Genomic DNA, 17,293 nt, shown 5'->3' with positions numbered 1-17,293 from the left:
TCAGTTTGTATTAACCACAAACTTAACCTACCTATAAATATACTCAGTTTACAATCTACCTCTTTAATTAAAGAGGGGACCTGTGAACTGCCGTTCACTGAGAGTTTGTATACTCTCGGAAGATAACTTCCTCTAGCGCAAGGTGCTGTGTGACCCCGTCACAGCCTGAGCGTAAACCACTAGACGCAAGTAGATAAACATACATTTAACCAATTGGTTACTTACAGAAACAAACATAAGCTGTGTGATGACGAGCTCGTCATCACACAGTAAACGAGCTCGTCATCATACCACTTATGTTTGGTCCCAGGTCCTGCAAATTGGCTTTGCATTATTATAAGCGAGTATAAATAAACTGGATATTTCATCCATACTCTGCACTTCGTGTCGTCTAACCTCTCTTTGATGCGATTCCCCACTTTACCTTTTCCCTCGCCGGACGCAACCACTAGGCACAACTATCTAAAGTGCGATGCGTGTCCTGTACATAACATTAATATCAACGACCGCTGCGCTCTTGTACAGTCATGCCTTTGCATTGACGACGAAGGCTAACGCCGACACGACGCAGACGACAACCGATATTTCGCCCGCATTGCTCGCAGGAGTACAGGACAAAGACCTTGCCATGCGAGCTCTTAGGACAGGTCGCTCGAGTGGTGGCAATGTTGAGCACAAGGACCATGACGAAGAGCGGTGGCTTAGTCGTGTTACAAATTGGATCAAGTACAAGAGGGGCAAGATGAATCCCAAGCAATTACACACATACTTGGGCTTAGATGGACTGGGCCAAAGCGCTCGCGATAGCTCGAACTTCCAGAAGTACTTGAAGAAGTCGGCCGAATGGCGGAACAAACACTAAAGTTACGTTTAGTCTTGCTCACAAGTTGTCTCTGAGCGATATCGACAAGAGTCAGCAAGAGGTTCCAAGCGTCAATAGCGAGCAATTGAAGGACTAAAACCATGAGAGACGAATAAAAACGATTTGGAAGCATGGGCGTTGACGCAAAGACACTCATTGTGTCACAGCGAGGACGCAATCGACCAGATAGAAGTCAAAACACTACGCAGCCAGACGAGCATCGTGAGTCTTCGAGATAGCAAGACTGTGGAGTGTGCAGTGGGTGACGGACTGAAGTGGGGGAAATATCAATGATATTTGCTTTTTGAATTGAGCTACTAACTCATGTTAAATGCTAAACTTGTACTACTACTACTAGTAGTAGTAGTATTAAAACTGTACGTGTCTGTTTAAATTCGAATACCGAGGTACGTAGTGATACTAGGTTTTATAAGCTGACTACTTCGAAGTATCATTTCAAAGTTACGCTTAGTCACTCCATCTGCGGGAGATTATGCGAACAAGTTGCAAAACAGTGAGTCCCGCAACATGTTCGAGTGGTGATGTGACGTCGTCCTTCATGGCAATTCGCAGGTATTTAATGATCATCTGATGCGTAGGTTGAACACTCGCTAGCTTGAGACTCGCCATTTCGGTGAGTTGCAGTGGATTCATTCGTCGATTGTCCATGATGGTCATTGAGGCGCCAGCACAGACCAATAGTCGTGTGCTCTTGATGTGACCATAAAAAGCTGCGTAGTGTAGCGCCGTAAGCCCGTCCAGTGAGTCCTGTTGATCAATCGATGCTCCATTCCGCAAGAGAAGAGATAATACCTCGTCTGATCCTGACAGCGCTGCCCAGTGAAGAGCTGTTCGCCCAAGATGGTCCACTTCGTCCACGATTTGTTCATTTCTCAAACACGATTGCGCCGTCTTTGCATCGCCCGCTCAAGAAAAAGTGCGAAACGACCGGGAGAGTTGTTGCTGTGTTGTTTCTGCCCTGTAGTAACAGCGATTTTACTCTGTTGAGTTTTAGTGTTCAAGTATTGATGAGCTGCCTGAGCATTTTGCGTTTCGAGCGAAACTTGAGTGCAATACGCGAGTACCACAGTGGATATGCCAACGACAATGTAAATAATCAGTGGGACGGCAGCTAGGATCAAGAAAACTCGTCTGGTACTTGTCGCCGTACTGGAGGGAAGACTTAAAAATAGTAGTAAAAATACCACACACGGAAAACCCACACAGATTCCACGAAGACAGCGACTTCGTAGACAGCATAATAAACGCGAAAAAGTTGGTGAAGGAACATCGCTTCCTATCCCTTGCTTCTCGCGAAATACTGCGTTCTCCAAGTCGTCATTCTGGTCGCCTACTGTTGGAATAGAAGAAGCCATAGCATCAATTTGGTTGATCGGTGCAGTGTTGTCAGGTATTTATAAACGTCAAGACCTTTTAAAAATAGTGAATGCTCATCAAGAAAAAAAGAGCACGTACTGTGGCAAGCGAAAATGCAAGGACCTCCGTTAGCATCGGAATCTATAGGATGTACCCCATCAACGAGGACATCTCCCGATGGAACTGTGAGATCTGCCCGTGGGTCTTCGGCTAGTTCACATCGCAGACTTCGACAGGAATTGTCCTATCCAGCCACCGCACAATGGGCGTTCCTGACCTCGACTATTAATAACACACAGCAGACCAATCAACAACGACCTTCAAGGCCTTCTACCGCTCGAGTATCTGCTCCATCGGAGGGCATCAAACTACCCAAACGACCTGCTACCAGTCGAACCTCGAAGACTCAAATCCGTCATCATGAACATGAGGAACATTTTACGACGAGAAGTGACACTATAGCGATACAAGAGGCCATTCGACGCGAACGAAACCAGGAACAGTATGTGAACCCGCTTATTGGTCGAAGTGTGGAGTCTCGAGGGCAACTTGGTCGGGATGGTAAGCCCAATCGTGATGGAGTAGAAACGAGAACTATGGAGTTATTGTCCCGAGCTCGTGTCGTCTCCACAGCCGCGATGAATGCTACAGAACGTCTGTGCTCGAGAGCTTTCCAGGCACGAGCAAATGGAGATTATGACCGAGCTATCAAGTTTTACACGAGTTTATCGACTGCAAAACCGAGCGAAATTGAGGCGAAATTCCAGCTCGCTGTGTGTTTAGAACGAACAGGTCAAATCAGACCCGCGTTAGCAGCTTACAAGCAAGCTCAGAGACTTTCCGGTGGACAACATGCCTTTGCGTACTATAATATGGGCAATTTGTGTATGCGTGTCGATAAACTGTCGACTATTTTTCACGTGCGATTAGTGTCAGCAAAGACAAAAAAGGGTCCAATCCCCAAGTGCATTTTATCGACAGCGAGCAGCAGCGTACCGTAAGAATGGAGATTTCGAGAAGGCCGCACAAGATTACGACCTTGTTCAAAAGAACTCAGGGGGCTCCACTACCTTGGTAGACGAGAGTGTGATGTTCACTGCTGAGCACCTGTACAACACCGTGAAGCGTGCCACATCTCCGAAGAAAAGAATCCCTCAACAAAGTGTACATAACGATGAAAAAGCACGTATATTGGAGATCGAACCTGACACAAACCAAGACACAAACGAGTGTCAAAGCGAACCTGAGGAGACTGAAGATGCACTGACAGCTTGGACGCTTCAGCGCAGTCTGGAGATTGCTCGACTTCCACCGTCTGAAAGAAGCGACAGTGACCTTCAATACCTCGTCGATTTTATGCAGAAGAGATTCTTAGTTTGCGCGGCGTTGAATCCGGAAGTTTGCAAGCTTTTATGTCGTGATCTTGTGCTAAGTCCCGATGGAGCTCTTCCAGCCCGAACACCAATTTTTATGGAACAGAATGGTGTTGAAGCTCCACATGATAAGTCATTGTATTTTATTTTTCAAGGAAGAGTATCTGTCTCAAAGACTGCTGGTAGAATGTTTCAGCTGTCGGCAGAGTACCTAGAGAGCTCTGAAGAGCGCTTTAAAGTGCAGGAAGAGCTGGATGAAGCTGAAATGGGTGCGTCCGACGTCACGTGGGAACCTCCATGGAATACTTATCAAACACCCGTTAATTCGGACTGGAAGCAAACGCAATTAGAGCTCTGTGAGCTTGAGCACGGAGATATTTTTGGTCACCAAGGGAGGATTACAAACGCTCCACGGTAAGAAACTTAAAAATATTTGACTGCTAATCAAATATTACTGTAGAGCGTATTCAGCAATTACGACAACAACGTGTGTGATAGGGGCTTTATCGTGGCATCAGTGGAGTCGAATTGACCGTGCACAACACGAAGTCGAGGTAAGTAATCTCAATCCTACAATAGTAAATATATTTTTTTAAATATCGTTTTATTTTCCTAGCGAGACCGCGCCGCTCGATTCCTCTCCATGGCCCCAGCGTTCAATAATATCCCCGTAGTAGATATCCGCAACCTTGCAAACCGAGTACGTCCGCTATTAGTCTAATCAATATTTTTTTCTTACCGAAAAATTCTTGTATCAGTCTACATTTGTCAAGGTCATCGGCTCCAAAGTCGTGTGCTGTGAAGGCCAGTCTGTGAATGGGCTTATACTGGTTCGAGAGGGCGAACTCTGCAAATTTTCGCCTTGTGGATTACGAACACCACCTGATATGTCCATATCATTCGCACTTAGTGGACGTCTATCTGAATCTCAAAGCGCTCCGACTATTTTACACACAACTTGAGACTGCAGGGGATCCTCTGAGCTTTTTACGTATTAATGAGGCGCATCATGGATTTCTTCCACAAAATTACGTGAAGTCCAAGCAGCGGGAGCTTCTGCGAGCTGCCACTACACGACCAAAATCAACCAATACCAGGCGAACAAGTATCGCTATCAACTGTATGGGGGTTGGAAGGGGGACAACGCCAACGCAACCGGTTGCGCTGGCACTGCGACGTGGAGAATGTTTTTGTGCGTCATCATCCTGGGTTCCACCGCGCCAGCCTCGACAAGAAAAACAGCAGATTCATGGAATATCTTGCGCCAAGGCAGCGTTGATATCGGTCTCTACAGTAGAGCTTCTGTTCTTGTCGGCTGCAGATATCATGCAGGGATTCTCTGCTGATAGCCGTTCGCAACTACATCGTAATTTACAGGACATTGCCTTGATGAACAAACATAAGTACAAGACAGACTTGTCGCTGGTATCACGTTTACGAGGTCCACCTGGAGGGAGAAGAAACTCGAATCTGTTAGAGCAGTTAGTCCGAGATACACATTGGAGCAAATTTAAACAGGAGCTTGTGGAGAGTGTGCTTCGCGGACGGAGGGATATTCGTGCAGCTTACTACTGTAGTACTTGTACTAAAAATTGTAATTCTTTTTTAACACTCAAGAAATCTACATCCCCACAAACAAAAGCAAAACCCCAAGCACACGAGGAATGCACTGAAGTCCAGTGACAAAACGAACCGAACTAAGCCAGCGTTAGCATTTTTTCTTAGCGTCTTCAATAGCTTCAGCTCAATTGATAAACCATCCTTCAAAACTCTTGAAACTACGGTCTTACTGGTTCTTCCACCACTTCTTCGACTTCTTAATGTAACTAGCGTAGTTCTTGTGTTTGTAGGCTTCTTGACCAAGTCCTTTTAAGTTTAAGTACTTGTAAAGCTGCTCGGGACTCATCTTTCCAGCGTGGTACTTGAAAAAATCTGTCATACCATTAAGCAGTCGCTCTTCGCCATCGTCGCTGTCGTCTATCGGATGCGTTCTCAAAGATCGCGTTGCAACGTGTTTGTTCGGCTCCCCAGCTAGAACAGGAGTTAGAATGCTGGTTGCCGTCTGGGCCGTGTCAGCCACAGTCGTGGTCAAACCGGACGCAGGACTCTGTACTAGAACAGTGGCCGTCGCCATCAGCGCCAAACACAGCACGCGCATCGATATGATGGGTTGCTCGGTACCAGGAGGGGAAAATCGAAGTGAGTAAGAAAATCGAGGAAAGCAAAGTATCTCCCCGCTTCTAACCTTGTACTGTAGCCTGTCGGTCTGTCTATATGTCCGTCCGTCCTGGCTAATACAGTTTCTTCCCATCGTACCGACCGCGCCTATCTTTCTGACTCGACCTAACTATGCCAAAATTACAAATATATCCAAAAGCGTCACACAATTAACACGCGCCCTGATTGGTCAATACCTGCTGACCTGCGACACTGACTGGATCTGTCGCACGATCAGACCGCCTCTCTCCCTCGCGATAAGACGTAAGGTAAACATTTCTGTCGAGAACGAAACACAGCGATTGGTTGCAAACAGCCAGGCGAGCTGCGCAGATGATTGATTGAAAGCAAAGTATTTCCCGCCACCTAAACTTGCAGCGTGTCTGTCCCCGTCTGTCAATCAGTCCGTCGCTTTCCTCTCTTTCTGCTTTTTCCTACCCTTTCGCCTGGCTACAGTCGGCCTGGCTAATACAGTTTCGTCCCATCTTACCGACCGCGCCTACCTTTCTGACTCGACCTAACTATGCCAAAATTACAAATATATCCAAAAGCGTGACACAATTAACTCGCGCCCTGATTGGGCAATACCTGCCGACCTGCGACACTGACTGGATCTGTCGCACGATCAGACTGTCTCTCGCCCTCAGGATTGGACGTGATGTTAACATTTCTACCCAGCACGAAAGGCATCGATTGGTTGCAAACAGCCAGGCGAGCTGCGCAGATACTTGATTATTGACATTTAGCTACGCAAAACCTGTCGTATGTACTGCAAATCGGGCACAGCAACCACTTTATTTTCTAAGATCTCCGCACCCTTCTAAAATAGAGATTTTTAATATTATTAATGTAGACTTCACAGACCAGTATTTTGTAAATGCTCAGGGATGTTATTTTCCACACACTTTTCAAAGTAAAGACGATATTAATAGTATTAATATTACTAATATAAGCTTAACAGGCCGCATTTGTAAGAGCTCTGTGATGCTATTTTCCACAGACTTTCTAAAGTAGAGACGATAGTATTTTTTAATATTAAAGTAGGCTTCACGACCAGCGCTTTTTGTAGGGACTTTGCGAATATATATCTTCTTTACTTCACCTGGCACTCACCACTGCCACCGTGCAATGAAAGCGCGCGGCTGCACGGTCATTGCGCTATCTGCTCCCGTGCACCCCACCCGACGAATGCATGCGCGCACGATAGATAATTGTTTTTGTCAATTTATATTGCATGTAATGAATGTATTTGTTTGATATTATTATTGATATAGCAAAACGAAAGTAATATTATAAAACATTTTAATATTTTGCCTAATAATAAATACCAGCCTTATATTACCGGGCTATTGGCTAATATTTTGACGCACGTAATTGGTAAAAACAAATTAAATTTGTTAGCTTACTCACAATTTGCAGGACCACGTGCAAGGCATATATTGACCCGCTTCTGCTGAACCTGCAGCGGTCTACGACGAATTCCCGGGCGCGCTGCGTCTGCTGCGGAAAGCTGCAGTACGGCTACGCATTCCATACAATCAGCGGGCGGGACATCGTGCGGCGCTGTATTGCCTGCGAGAACGGCCCAAAAGCGGTTGAGTTCTGGGAGGAAAAGCCCCCACCACCTGATTCGGCCGAAGTGCGCCGCCAGGAAAGCCTGGGAAGCGTCAAGAAAGCGATGGGTCCTGACTGGTACCCCAAGAAGAAAACGAGGCGCAGCCGCCCTCGCAAGCTGACCGCCCGAAACGCCAAGTACATTGAGCAAAAGAAGCAGCAGAAGAGCAAGTAATTGGTAAATATACCCTTTATGGCCTCCATGTTTCTACCTATCTTTGTATTTAGTATATCGGCTACAGTGCGAGGTTTGGAGCCGCACATACGGTAATCTGCCTATGGCGCAGTCAGTTGTGTTGACACACCTAAATCGAGTAGCGCGTTTCAAAAAATATTTAGCACATGGTATCTACTGTGGACAGCCGCAAGCTGACCGTCCCTATCTGCATACGCGTCACCGTAGATGGCACGTACACTCGCTCACGTAGGCACACGCAAAACCATGTTATCTGTATCATCAGCTCTTATAGCGTATATTGCACTAATTGGCGCTCACAATTAAACCACAGTATTGAGTGGGAACTACGTGCGACGAATAAGCTGCTATTTACATAGATACTACCCCTGCGTGACAGTGCAGACCGTACAGATGGACGTGGCAAGTCGATGTGTCTGAATGCAATATTGTACTTTAGTGTCCTGTTCATAACGGCCGAGATGAAAGCTCGGTTGATTCGCGGATGACTATAAGGTGTGCCCGCCTCGCCCGTATATATCGCGTTGGCTACTGCTAACAGACGCGCGTTCAGCATACCTGTATCGCTGCGGAATAGCCTGTGCCCAGTTAGTGACGCGCTTGATCATACAGACTAAACATCAAAGCGTAAGCACAGAAAGCTAGCACGACGACGCAAACGTCCCGATAAGGAAACAGGACCCCATGCATAGGTTGGGTATCACGAGCGCGTGGCAAATACACTCATTAACGACCTCGCGATATATGCACGGACACATCAAATAGCACGCCGAGCGGATAAGTAGGCAGCGAAAGTACTCCATCTAATGTACATGAGCTACTTTTCAAATTGAGTCTAACCATCACTACGATCTGATACGCTGCCTACAGCCATATATCTTCGTATGTTGCAGCCCGTAAAAAGAATGTGCACGCAGTGGTGCCTCTTCGTCCGATCTGGACGAGGCCTTTTGTCGTACATATCCGACCCAGTATAATGTCAGTCGGAAAGGATTTACGTCACTCTGTCAGTCAGTAGCTATACAAATAAGTCAGAAAGCACGTCAGCTATACAAGTAAGATAAATGCATGCGGAAGATAGTGGAAATACCCTTCAGTAACATCACAAACAGCTCAGCAGAATAATTTCAAAGCATAATATTGATGTTTGTGGCGACCATCGGGAAATACTACCTATCCTAAAAGATACTTCGCGCGCGGAGCTGATTAACATTGCTCTATTCGACCGTCGCAATAGATGATATGTGTCGACTGCCTCACGGCGATGACGTGCAGATGAGTAAAATGTGTAAGTAGGCGTATTTACTCTAGCTACACTGGGATTCCTCACCGATCTACGCATATTTCGTAGCATCATTGATACTGACCCGTCTTCCGTACAGCATATATTAGCTTTGCAACCACGCGCGCCTTCGATTCGTGTCATTTTAGGAGCAATGCGCTCAAACGAGATTATAGACAAAACCTTCCCGGGTAAGATGGTGCTCTGCTTGCAGATCACGTTAAACCCTGATCGTGTCTACCATAACATGTGAGCACTAAGGATACTGTGTGCGGTGTTGTTTTGGAACGTAATATACGTAGATCACAGTATACATGTACTATATGTTGCTTCGCTTTGAGTAGAAATTCTAAGCCCATCGCAGCGCAGCGGAGGTGGTCGGCCCTCTCTACACCAACCAACCATGCCCTAGCGTCCGCGGAGCAGACGCCCAGACCGCTAGTTTCCCGCTCCCTAACCTTGTAACCTGTCGGTCTGTCTGTCCGTCCGTCGCACTCCCTGTCTTCCTGCTTTGACCTGCCTTTTCGCATGGCTACATCCGGCCCGGCTAATACAGTTTCCTCCCATCCTACCGACCGCGCCTACCTTTCTGACTTGACTTCACTATGCCTAAATTACAAATATGGCCAAAAAGCGGACGCAATTAACTCGCGCCTTGATTGGGCAATACCTGCCGACCTGCGACACTGACTGGATCTGTCGCACGATCAGACCGTCTCTCGCCCTCGGGATTGGACGTGATGTTAACATTTCTACCCAGCACGAAAGGCATCGATTGGTTGCAAACAGCCAGGCGAGCTGCGCAGATACTTGATTATTGACATTTAGCTACGCAAAACCTGTCGTATGTACTGCAAATCGGGCACAGTAACCACTTTATTTTCTAAGAGCTCTGCACACTTTCTCAAAAAAAATATTTATTATTATTAATGTAGACTTCATAGACCAGTATTTTGTAAGAGATCTGGAATGTTATTTCCACACACTTTTCAAAGTAAAGACGATATTAATAGTACTAATATTATTAAAATAAGCTTCACAGGCCGCATTTGTAAGAGCTCGGCGATGCTATTTTCCACGAGCTTTCTAAAGTAGAGACGATAGTATTTTTTAATATTAAAGTAGGCTTCACGACCAGCGCTTTTTGTAGGGACTTTGCGAATATATATCTTCTTTACTTCACCTGGCACTCACCACTGCCACCGTGCAATGAAGGCGCGCGGCTGCACGGTCATTGCGCTATCTGCTCCCGTGCACTTCACCCGACGAATGCATGCGCGCACGATAGACAGTTGTTTTAGTCAATTTATATTGCATGTAATGTATGTATTTGTTTGGAAAATTTGATATTATTATCAATATAGCAAATAGATAGTAATATTATAAAACATTTTAATATTTTTGCTTAATTATAAATGTCAGCCTTTTATTACCGTGCTATTGGCTAATATTTTACGCACGTTTTGTTAACTTACTCACAGTTTGCAAAATGGTGGGCCCTACGTGCAACCAATGCGAGGCGAAGATTGACCCGCTTCTGCTGAACCCGCAGCGGTCTACGACGGATGCCCGGGCGCGCTGCGTCGGTTGCGGGAAGCTGCCGTACGGCTACGCATTCCGTACAATCAGCGGGCGGGACATCGTGCGGCGCTGTATTGCCCGCGAGAACGGCCCAAAAGCAGTCGAGCTCTGGGAGGAAAAGCCCCCACCACCTGATTCGGCCAAAGTGCGCCGCCAGGAAAGCCTGGCGAACGTCAAGAAGGCGATGGGTCCTGACTGGTACCCCCAGAAGAAAAAGAGGCGCAGCCACCCTCACAAACTGGCCGCCCGAAACGCCAAGTATATCGAGCAAAAGAAGCAGCAGAAGAGCAAGTAATGGTAAATATACCCTTTATGCCCCCATTTTCCAACCTATTTTTGTTTTGGTATACTGGCTCACGGTGCGAGGCTTGGGGCCGCACATACGGTAAGCTGACTATGGTGTTGACGCACCTACGAGCGTAGCGCGCTTCATAAAATAATTAGCACATGGAATCAACTGTGCACCGCTGCAAGTTGGTGGTTCCTATCCGCATACGCATCACCGTAGATGGCACGTACACTCGCTCACGTAGGCACACGCAAAACCATGCTATCTGTACCATCAGCTCTTATAGCGTATATTGCACTAATTGGCGCTCACAAATTTAAACTACAGTATTGAGTGGGAACTACGTGCGACGAATAAGCTGCTGTTTACATAGATACTACCACTGCGTGACAGTGCAGACCGTACAGATGGACGTGGCAAGTCGATGTGTCTGAATGCAATATTGTACTTTAGTGTCCTGTTCATAACGGCCGAGATGAAAGCTCGGTTGATTCGCGGATGACTATAAGGCGTACCCGCCTCGCGCGTATATATCGCGTTGGCTACTGCTAACAGATGCGCGTTCAGCATACCGGTATCGCTGCGGAATGGCCTGTGCCCAGTTAGTGACGCGCTTGATTATACAGACTAAAACATCATAGCGTAAGCACAGAAAGCTAGCACGACGACGCAAACGTCCCGATAAGGAAACAGGACCCCATGCATAGGTTGGGTATCACGAGCGCGTGGCAAATACACTCATTAACGACCTCGCGATATATGCACGGACACATCAAATAGCACGCCGAGCGGATAAGTAGGCAGCAAAAATACTTCATATATTGTACATGAGCTACTTTTCAAATTGAGTCTAAACATCACTGCAATATGATACGCTGTCTACAGCCATGTGGCTTTGTGTGTTTGGCATACATATAGGAGCCAGTAAATGCCACTCGATAAGGATCTACGCCACTCTGTCGGTCAGTATCTATGAAAATAAGTTTGTAAGTGCGTCAGCTATGCAAGTAAGATCAATGCATGCGAAAGATAGTGGAAAGACCCTTCAGTAATATAATAAACAGCTCAGCGGAACAGTTTCAAGGCATACAATCGGTGTTTGTGGCGACCATCGGCAAAATCTATCTGTCCTAAAAGATACTTCGCGCGAGAAGCTGGCCAAACCTTGCTCTAATAGATCGTCGCAATCAAAGATATGATGTCGACTGCCTCACGGCGATGACGTGACTGATGGCATTAGGTTTGAGTAGGTGTATTTACTCCAGCTACACTGGGATTTCTCATCGATCTACGCATTTTTCGTAGCATCATTGATACTGACCCGTCTTCCGTACAGCATATATTAGCTTTGCAACCACGCGCGCCTCCGATTCGTGTCATTTTAGGAGCAATGCGCTCAAACGAGATTATAGACAAAACCTTCCCGGGTAAGATGGTGCTCTTCTTGCAGATCACGTTAAACTCTGGTCGTGTCTACAATAACATGTGAACACTATAGATACTGTGTGCGGTGTTGTTTTGGAACGTAATATACGTAGATCACAGTATACATGTACTATATGTTGCTTTGCTTTGACTAGAAACTCTAAGCCCACCACAGTGCATCGGAGTCGGACAGCCCACACTACACCAACCAACCATGCCCTAGCGTCCGCGGAGCGGGCGCCCAGAGCGCTAGTTTCCCGCCACCTAAACTTGCAGCGTGTCTGTCCGTCCGTCCGTCCGTCTGTCAATCAGTCCGTCGCTTTCCTCTCTTTCTGCTTTTTCCTACCCTTTCGCCTGGCTACAGTCGGCCTGGCTAATACAGTTTCGTCCCATCTTACCGACCGCGCCTACCTTTCTGACTCGACCTAACTATGCCAAAAATTACAAATATATTTAAAAGCGTGACACAATTAACTCGCGCCCTGATTGGGCAATACCTGCCGACCTGCGAAACTGACTGGATCTGTCGCACGATCAGACCGCCTCTCGCCCTCGCGATTGGACGTGATGTAAACATTTCTGCCCAGCACGAAACGCATCGATTGGTTGCAAACAGCCAGGCGAGCTGCGCAGAAACTTGATTATTGCGCAAAACCTGTCGTATGTACTGCAAATCGGGCACACTAACCACTTTATTTTCTAAGAGCTCTGCACACTTCTCAAATAGAGATATTTATCATTATTAATGTAGACTTCACAGACCAGTATTTTGTATGAGCTCAGGGATGTTATTTTCTACACACTTTTCAAAGTAAAGACGATATTGATATTACTAATTTTAATAATATAAGCTGCAAGTAGGTTGTGTTGCCTGTCCATTTGAGCAACATACACTGGGGTGTGATTATTGTCAGTATTTCATACCGGACGGCGATGGCGACAGTCACACCGTATTTCTACGAACCATTGTGCTCTACGTCATACAACGACACTCTTGAGCACACCTACGAGGCAGTAGTGGCCGAGTTTTAAGAGTTTGGCACGATTCCACCATGCTGGGAGAGCCATATCCAATCGTTGAGGAGACCGTGTGGCTTTCCGGACCGAAGCAGCCCGACGGAATTTTTTGCGGTGTGCTAGTTCTAAGTGTATACGATGCTTAAAAATAGCTCGCAATTTACTGTAAGCCATGACGACGTCACTATTATACGTCTTCGCATTATGTGGATGATCTTAAGGCAACCCGAGGTAACCACGAGAAAAAACAAGGTAGCGAAGGCGGTCCAAGACACAGATCTGGAATTACTGGCGACAATTAAGACGTAGCATGTTGTGTTTCGGAAGCCAATTAATTGTAAACTTCTTACTCAATAACCCCACTCTGGTCCTCAAATCCTCAATGCTGCGTGTGGCCTAACATTGAGCTGCAACACTCCTCCAGCACAACCGAGTAAGACATGACGTACTTTGAGCTGCGAATAGGAACCCCCGTCACGGCTGCAATGCGGGTGGTCTCCTCCTTTTCGAGTGAGATCAATGTAGCTAGCTCATCGTGCGCATTTAACAGCTTCGCCGTGTACTTGGCCAGTTTTTCAAGCTTCCCTTCCATTAGTTCAATCTGCTGAAGCCGGGACTGAAGCAGCTTTTGGCAAAGCTTGGCCTGGTGAGTTTGAAGAGTCTCCGCATCGCCACGGCGAGCTGCAGCTAGCTCTAGATACCCCGAAGGCGCTGGGTGACTAGCAATTGTGGTGAAGTGCTTTCTCAGAAATAAGAGAATGGTCCTGACGCGGGGTCTCTATCCCGAATCAGTGACAATTTCAAGTGATTATAGAGGATTTGGGTTGTTTGGCACGGGTGCAAGTTGCCTGTGGTGGATTAGCCATGGCGAGCAGCACCCCGTATGGAATGACGATGGATCTGATATGAGCGATGTACGAGAAGGCAAGATCCACCAAGACTTACCTCGGATCCACCCTTACCTGGATTCACTAAGATGGATATGGGATATACTATACAAGAGTGGATCGAGTGTGGATCCTATGAAGGAAGGATGGTCGGTGCCCTCTGACGGTGGATCTAGTAGCCACGGCTAATGAAGAGTCAAGATCCACCGCGAGGTACCCCGGATCCCATACTTCTGAGTTCGTATCCAAGGAGGGAGGATCCCGCCTGGAGGGACCTGGATCCAGGGTATAGGGATGAGGGATACAGTGGATCTCGAACTTTCGTGGGACAACGGAGATCACAGACGGTTGCGAGATGATGTTGGATGATTGGAGAGCTCGGATCCACGGCGAGTGTACCATTACAGTGAGGTGGATCCAAGCGACCTGGATCCGGATGAGTGTACCCATAATAGGGTGACCATGATGATTACGTCATATATCCGGTGGATCTGAAGATAACACAGCTGGGATGATGGGTCAAGGGAAGAAGGGACATGCAGCCGAGCCTGGTAAGGGATTTAGCAGATGAAAGACATAGAAGGTAGAAACCCAGGCAGGTATAGGCTTAAATATCAATACAGACTCCAATTTGCACAGTGACACGCAAGTGCCTTCCTGCCCTCAAGAACCGGAACTACATTGGCCGTACGAGCTCCGAGAAGGTTGGGAATTGCGAATCTAGTGTTGGTAGTGATAACTGGATAATACATTGGCCAGATCCTACAACCTAGTGAGCTTTTCCTTTACTTGTGCAGATCCGACAGGTTAACCGAATTTACTACTTGGTCGGTTACACCCTAGGGGCTCTCAACTCTCAAGATCCCGTCACAGGAGGCGGCAAGTACGACTTAAAGGACAACACAAAGGCAAGGGAACACACCCGCAAGGCAACCCTACGGCTAGATCCACGATCTAGGCCCCGGATCCATAAGCTCGAATATTCGCTTAGGATACGGAACCATCCACGGACGCAGAGTGAAGATTTTCCACTGCTGCTCCACCCCATCCCCACGTCTCGCCAAGACACTCAAGCTTCACCACTTGAACTCTTCGGAAGTTACCGAGAGAGCAGATCCCGCCCTACCGACGGGTACACAAGGTGAGGAAAGTTCAGCAGAACACGGATCATCGGGGGACCCCCTCCGTTAGTCGGTGTCTGGGCGCAGTTGGTAAGTTGGATCTGGCAATCTCGCAGATTTTGCTGATCCCGCTACACCACAATGGTGCGCGTGCCCGGATCTTTTGGTGACTCGGGATTTCACCGTGAGTCCCAAGAAGATGCTCAAGTGAAGATTGAGCCAGGGGAAGAGGCGTCGTCGGAGGTCGGATCGACGAAGACGCTGCTGAATGAAACAAGATCCGCGGATCGATGGAGTTTTGGGAGGAACTCTGTCGACGGAAGAGAGGTGGATCCGGATCTAGAAGAGAAACCTCTCTATCCTCTCCAGGTCCCCTCGGGGACCCCCGCGGATCTTGACGTAAGTCAAGATCCGCTAACAAAACAAGGGAAAGTGAAGGCGAAACGGTATGCATTTGCAGATTCACCGATTAAGCCAACACCGTACCTAAACCCAAGCCCGCTAGTCGAAGAAACAAGAAAGAAGACGAAAACGAGTAAGACTACGCGGAAGAAGATGCAAGCTCCAGAGTCGGAAGAAGACCAAGCTGGATCCAGGTCAAGCTGGTCCGACAAGGATCTCGAGTTTGTGTATCGCCACCAAGCTTTACGCGACTTCCTGCATCAAGATCCTGTCATGCAGATCCTGAATCCACGACAGATCGAAGATCCAAGGGAACCGGTGAGAGCACCAACGAAAACGGCGAACAAGTTGGTGGCAGTCAAAGATCTATTACGTTTGCTTACGGAGTCAGGCATCGTAGCTGGTGTGTTCGACGCAGAGGATATCTTCGAGCTAGACCTGGATCTCATAGTATCCGCGACGCGGGACCTCTTTGCCAGAGTTAAGTCCATCACCGGAGAAAGGTCGCGCACTATGGATCCAGTGTCGTCGCCGAGGATCAGCCAAGCTGCGTCCTCAAACTACGAATCCGCCGCTGAGGATGAGTCAGACACGTCGTCCGAACCACGACGCATGACTTTAGAACCCTCCGGGGCATCCATGCTGGAAGCGCGGGCGAGGATCCGAGGACAGGAAGCCCCTGTGAACGTGAAAGCTCGGGATCCAGTACGCCCTACGCGTGATTTGACACAATCCAGCCAGGATCGAGCCAGATCCGGCAAGAAGCCAGTGGGATTATCGTCAGATCAGGCTCGAGGTAATCGCCTCACGGATCCAGTCCCGCCAGTGGACCAGACGGCCACAGGCTCTTCCGACACTTCCGCGGGCACCCTGCAACGGCACTTTGAAGCTGCGATGAATCGCTTCCTGGCCGAACAGGGTATGAGAGCGCCCGTGCCACAAGTGCAAGTGCTCCATGAACATGGAGCACGGGACGTGGAGATGGAGTCAGTAGAGGGGGACAACTCCCATGATGAGTTCGACCCAGACGATCTGGATGGCCCATCCACTTCGGCAGCCGTGGTAGCAACGGCCACAGCCGGGGCAGGTGGATCGTCCATGATCCAGAGGGTACGGATCTCAGCTATATCGGACTTGAAGGAGTTCACGGGCAAGGATCAAGATGAGGACCGAGCGAGAACATGGATCAGCAAAGTCAAGTCGGCCCTCATGAGAGATCAAGCGTCGGATGCTGAGAAGTGTCTGACCTTTGCGGATCTGCTAGCGGGGCCAGCCAGGAACTGGTATCGGCAGCTGGGCAGATCAACCAGGAACAAGTGGCCAGATTTGCTGCGCAGTTTCCAGACCCAGTACTGTGGATTAGGAGTGTCGGTGGCACGACAATACTACCATGCTCGCCGCAGATCGGATGAATCCCCGTTGGAATATCTACATCGACTAAATGTGGGGAGTTTAAGTCAAAGTCGCTGTACGGCCGCGCAGTCAGTTTCGCAGTTATGTTGTCGCCCTACGATTTGAAGGTGAAGCGAGTACGTGAGCGAGATGTAGACTTCGCCCAGTTGCTCCAGGCGTCGATAACCCCGTTTATCGGACTCGACGATTCCTTGAAGCACCTTGCGCCTCCCTTCAAGAACTCGGCGACAGTCGAGA

The 17,293-nt window shown here is 47.9% G+C and overlaps 3 protein-coding genes across 3 annotated transcripts; 2 read left to right on the top strand and 1 right to left on the bottom strand.

Moving 5' to 3' along the window:
• Positions 1-472: 472 nt before the first annotated feature.
• PITG_16242 (secreted RxLR effector peptide protein, putative) lies at positions 473-862 on the top strand (the record flags this gene model as incomplete). Its single annotated transcript, XM_002897596.1, has 1 exon — positions 473-862. One exon carries the CDS (start codon positions 473-475, stop codon positions 860-862), a length of 390 nt encoding a protein of 129 aa, XP_002897642.1.
• Positions 863-3,799: 2,937 nt separating this feature from the next.
• PITG_16241 (uncharacterized protein) lies at positions 3,800-4,891 on the top strand (the record flags this gene model as incomplete). Its single annotated transcript, XM_002897595.1, has 2 exons — positions 3,800-4,026; positions 4,651-4,891. The coding sequence occupies 2 exons, from the start codon at positions 3,800-3,802 to the stop codon at positions 4,889-4,891; spliced, it is 468 nt and encodes a 155-aa protein (XP_002897641.1).
• A 507-nt stretch (positions 4,892-5,398) lies between these two features.
• On the bottom strand, positions 5,399-5,770 carry PITG_16240 (secreted RxLR effector peptide protein, putative; the record flags this gene model as incomplete). The annotated part of the gene is made up of 1 exon (XM_002897594.1): positions 5,399-5,770. One exon carries the CDS (start codon positions 5,768-5,770, stop codon positions 5,399-5,401), a length of 372 nt encoding a protein of 123 aa, XP_002897640.1.
• Between the last annotated feature and the right edge of the window lie 11,523 nt (positions 5,771-17,293).

This window comes from Phytophthora infestans, genomic scaffold, assembly GCF_000142945.1.
Source record: "Phytophthora infestans T30-4 supercont1.43 genomic scaffold, whole genome shotgun sequence".
Lineage (NCBI taxonomy): Eukaryota > Oomycota > Peronosporomycetes > Peronosporales > Peronosporaceae > Phytophthora > Phytophthora infestans.
This window is presented reverse-complemented; position numbering and strand designations above follow the sequence as displayed.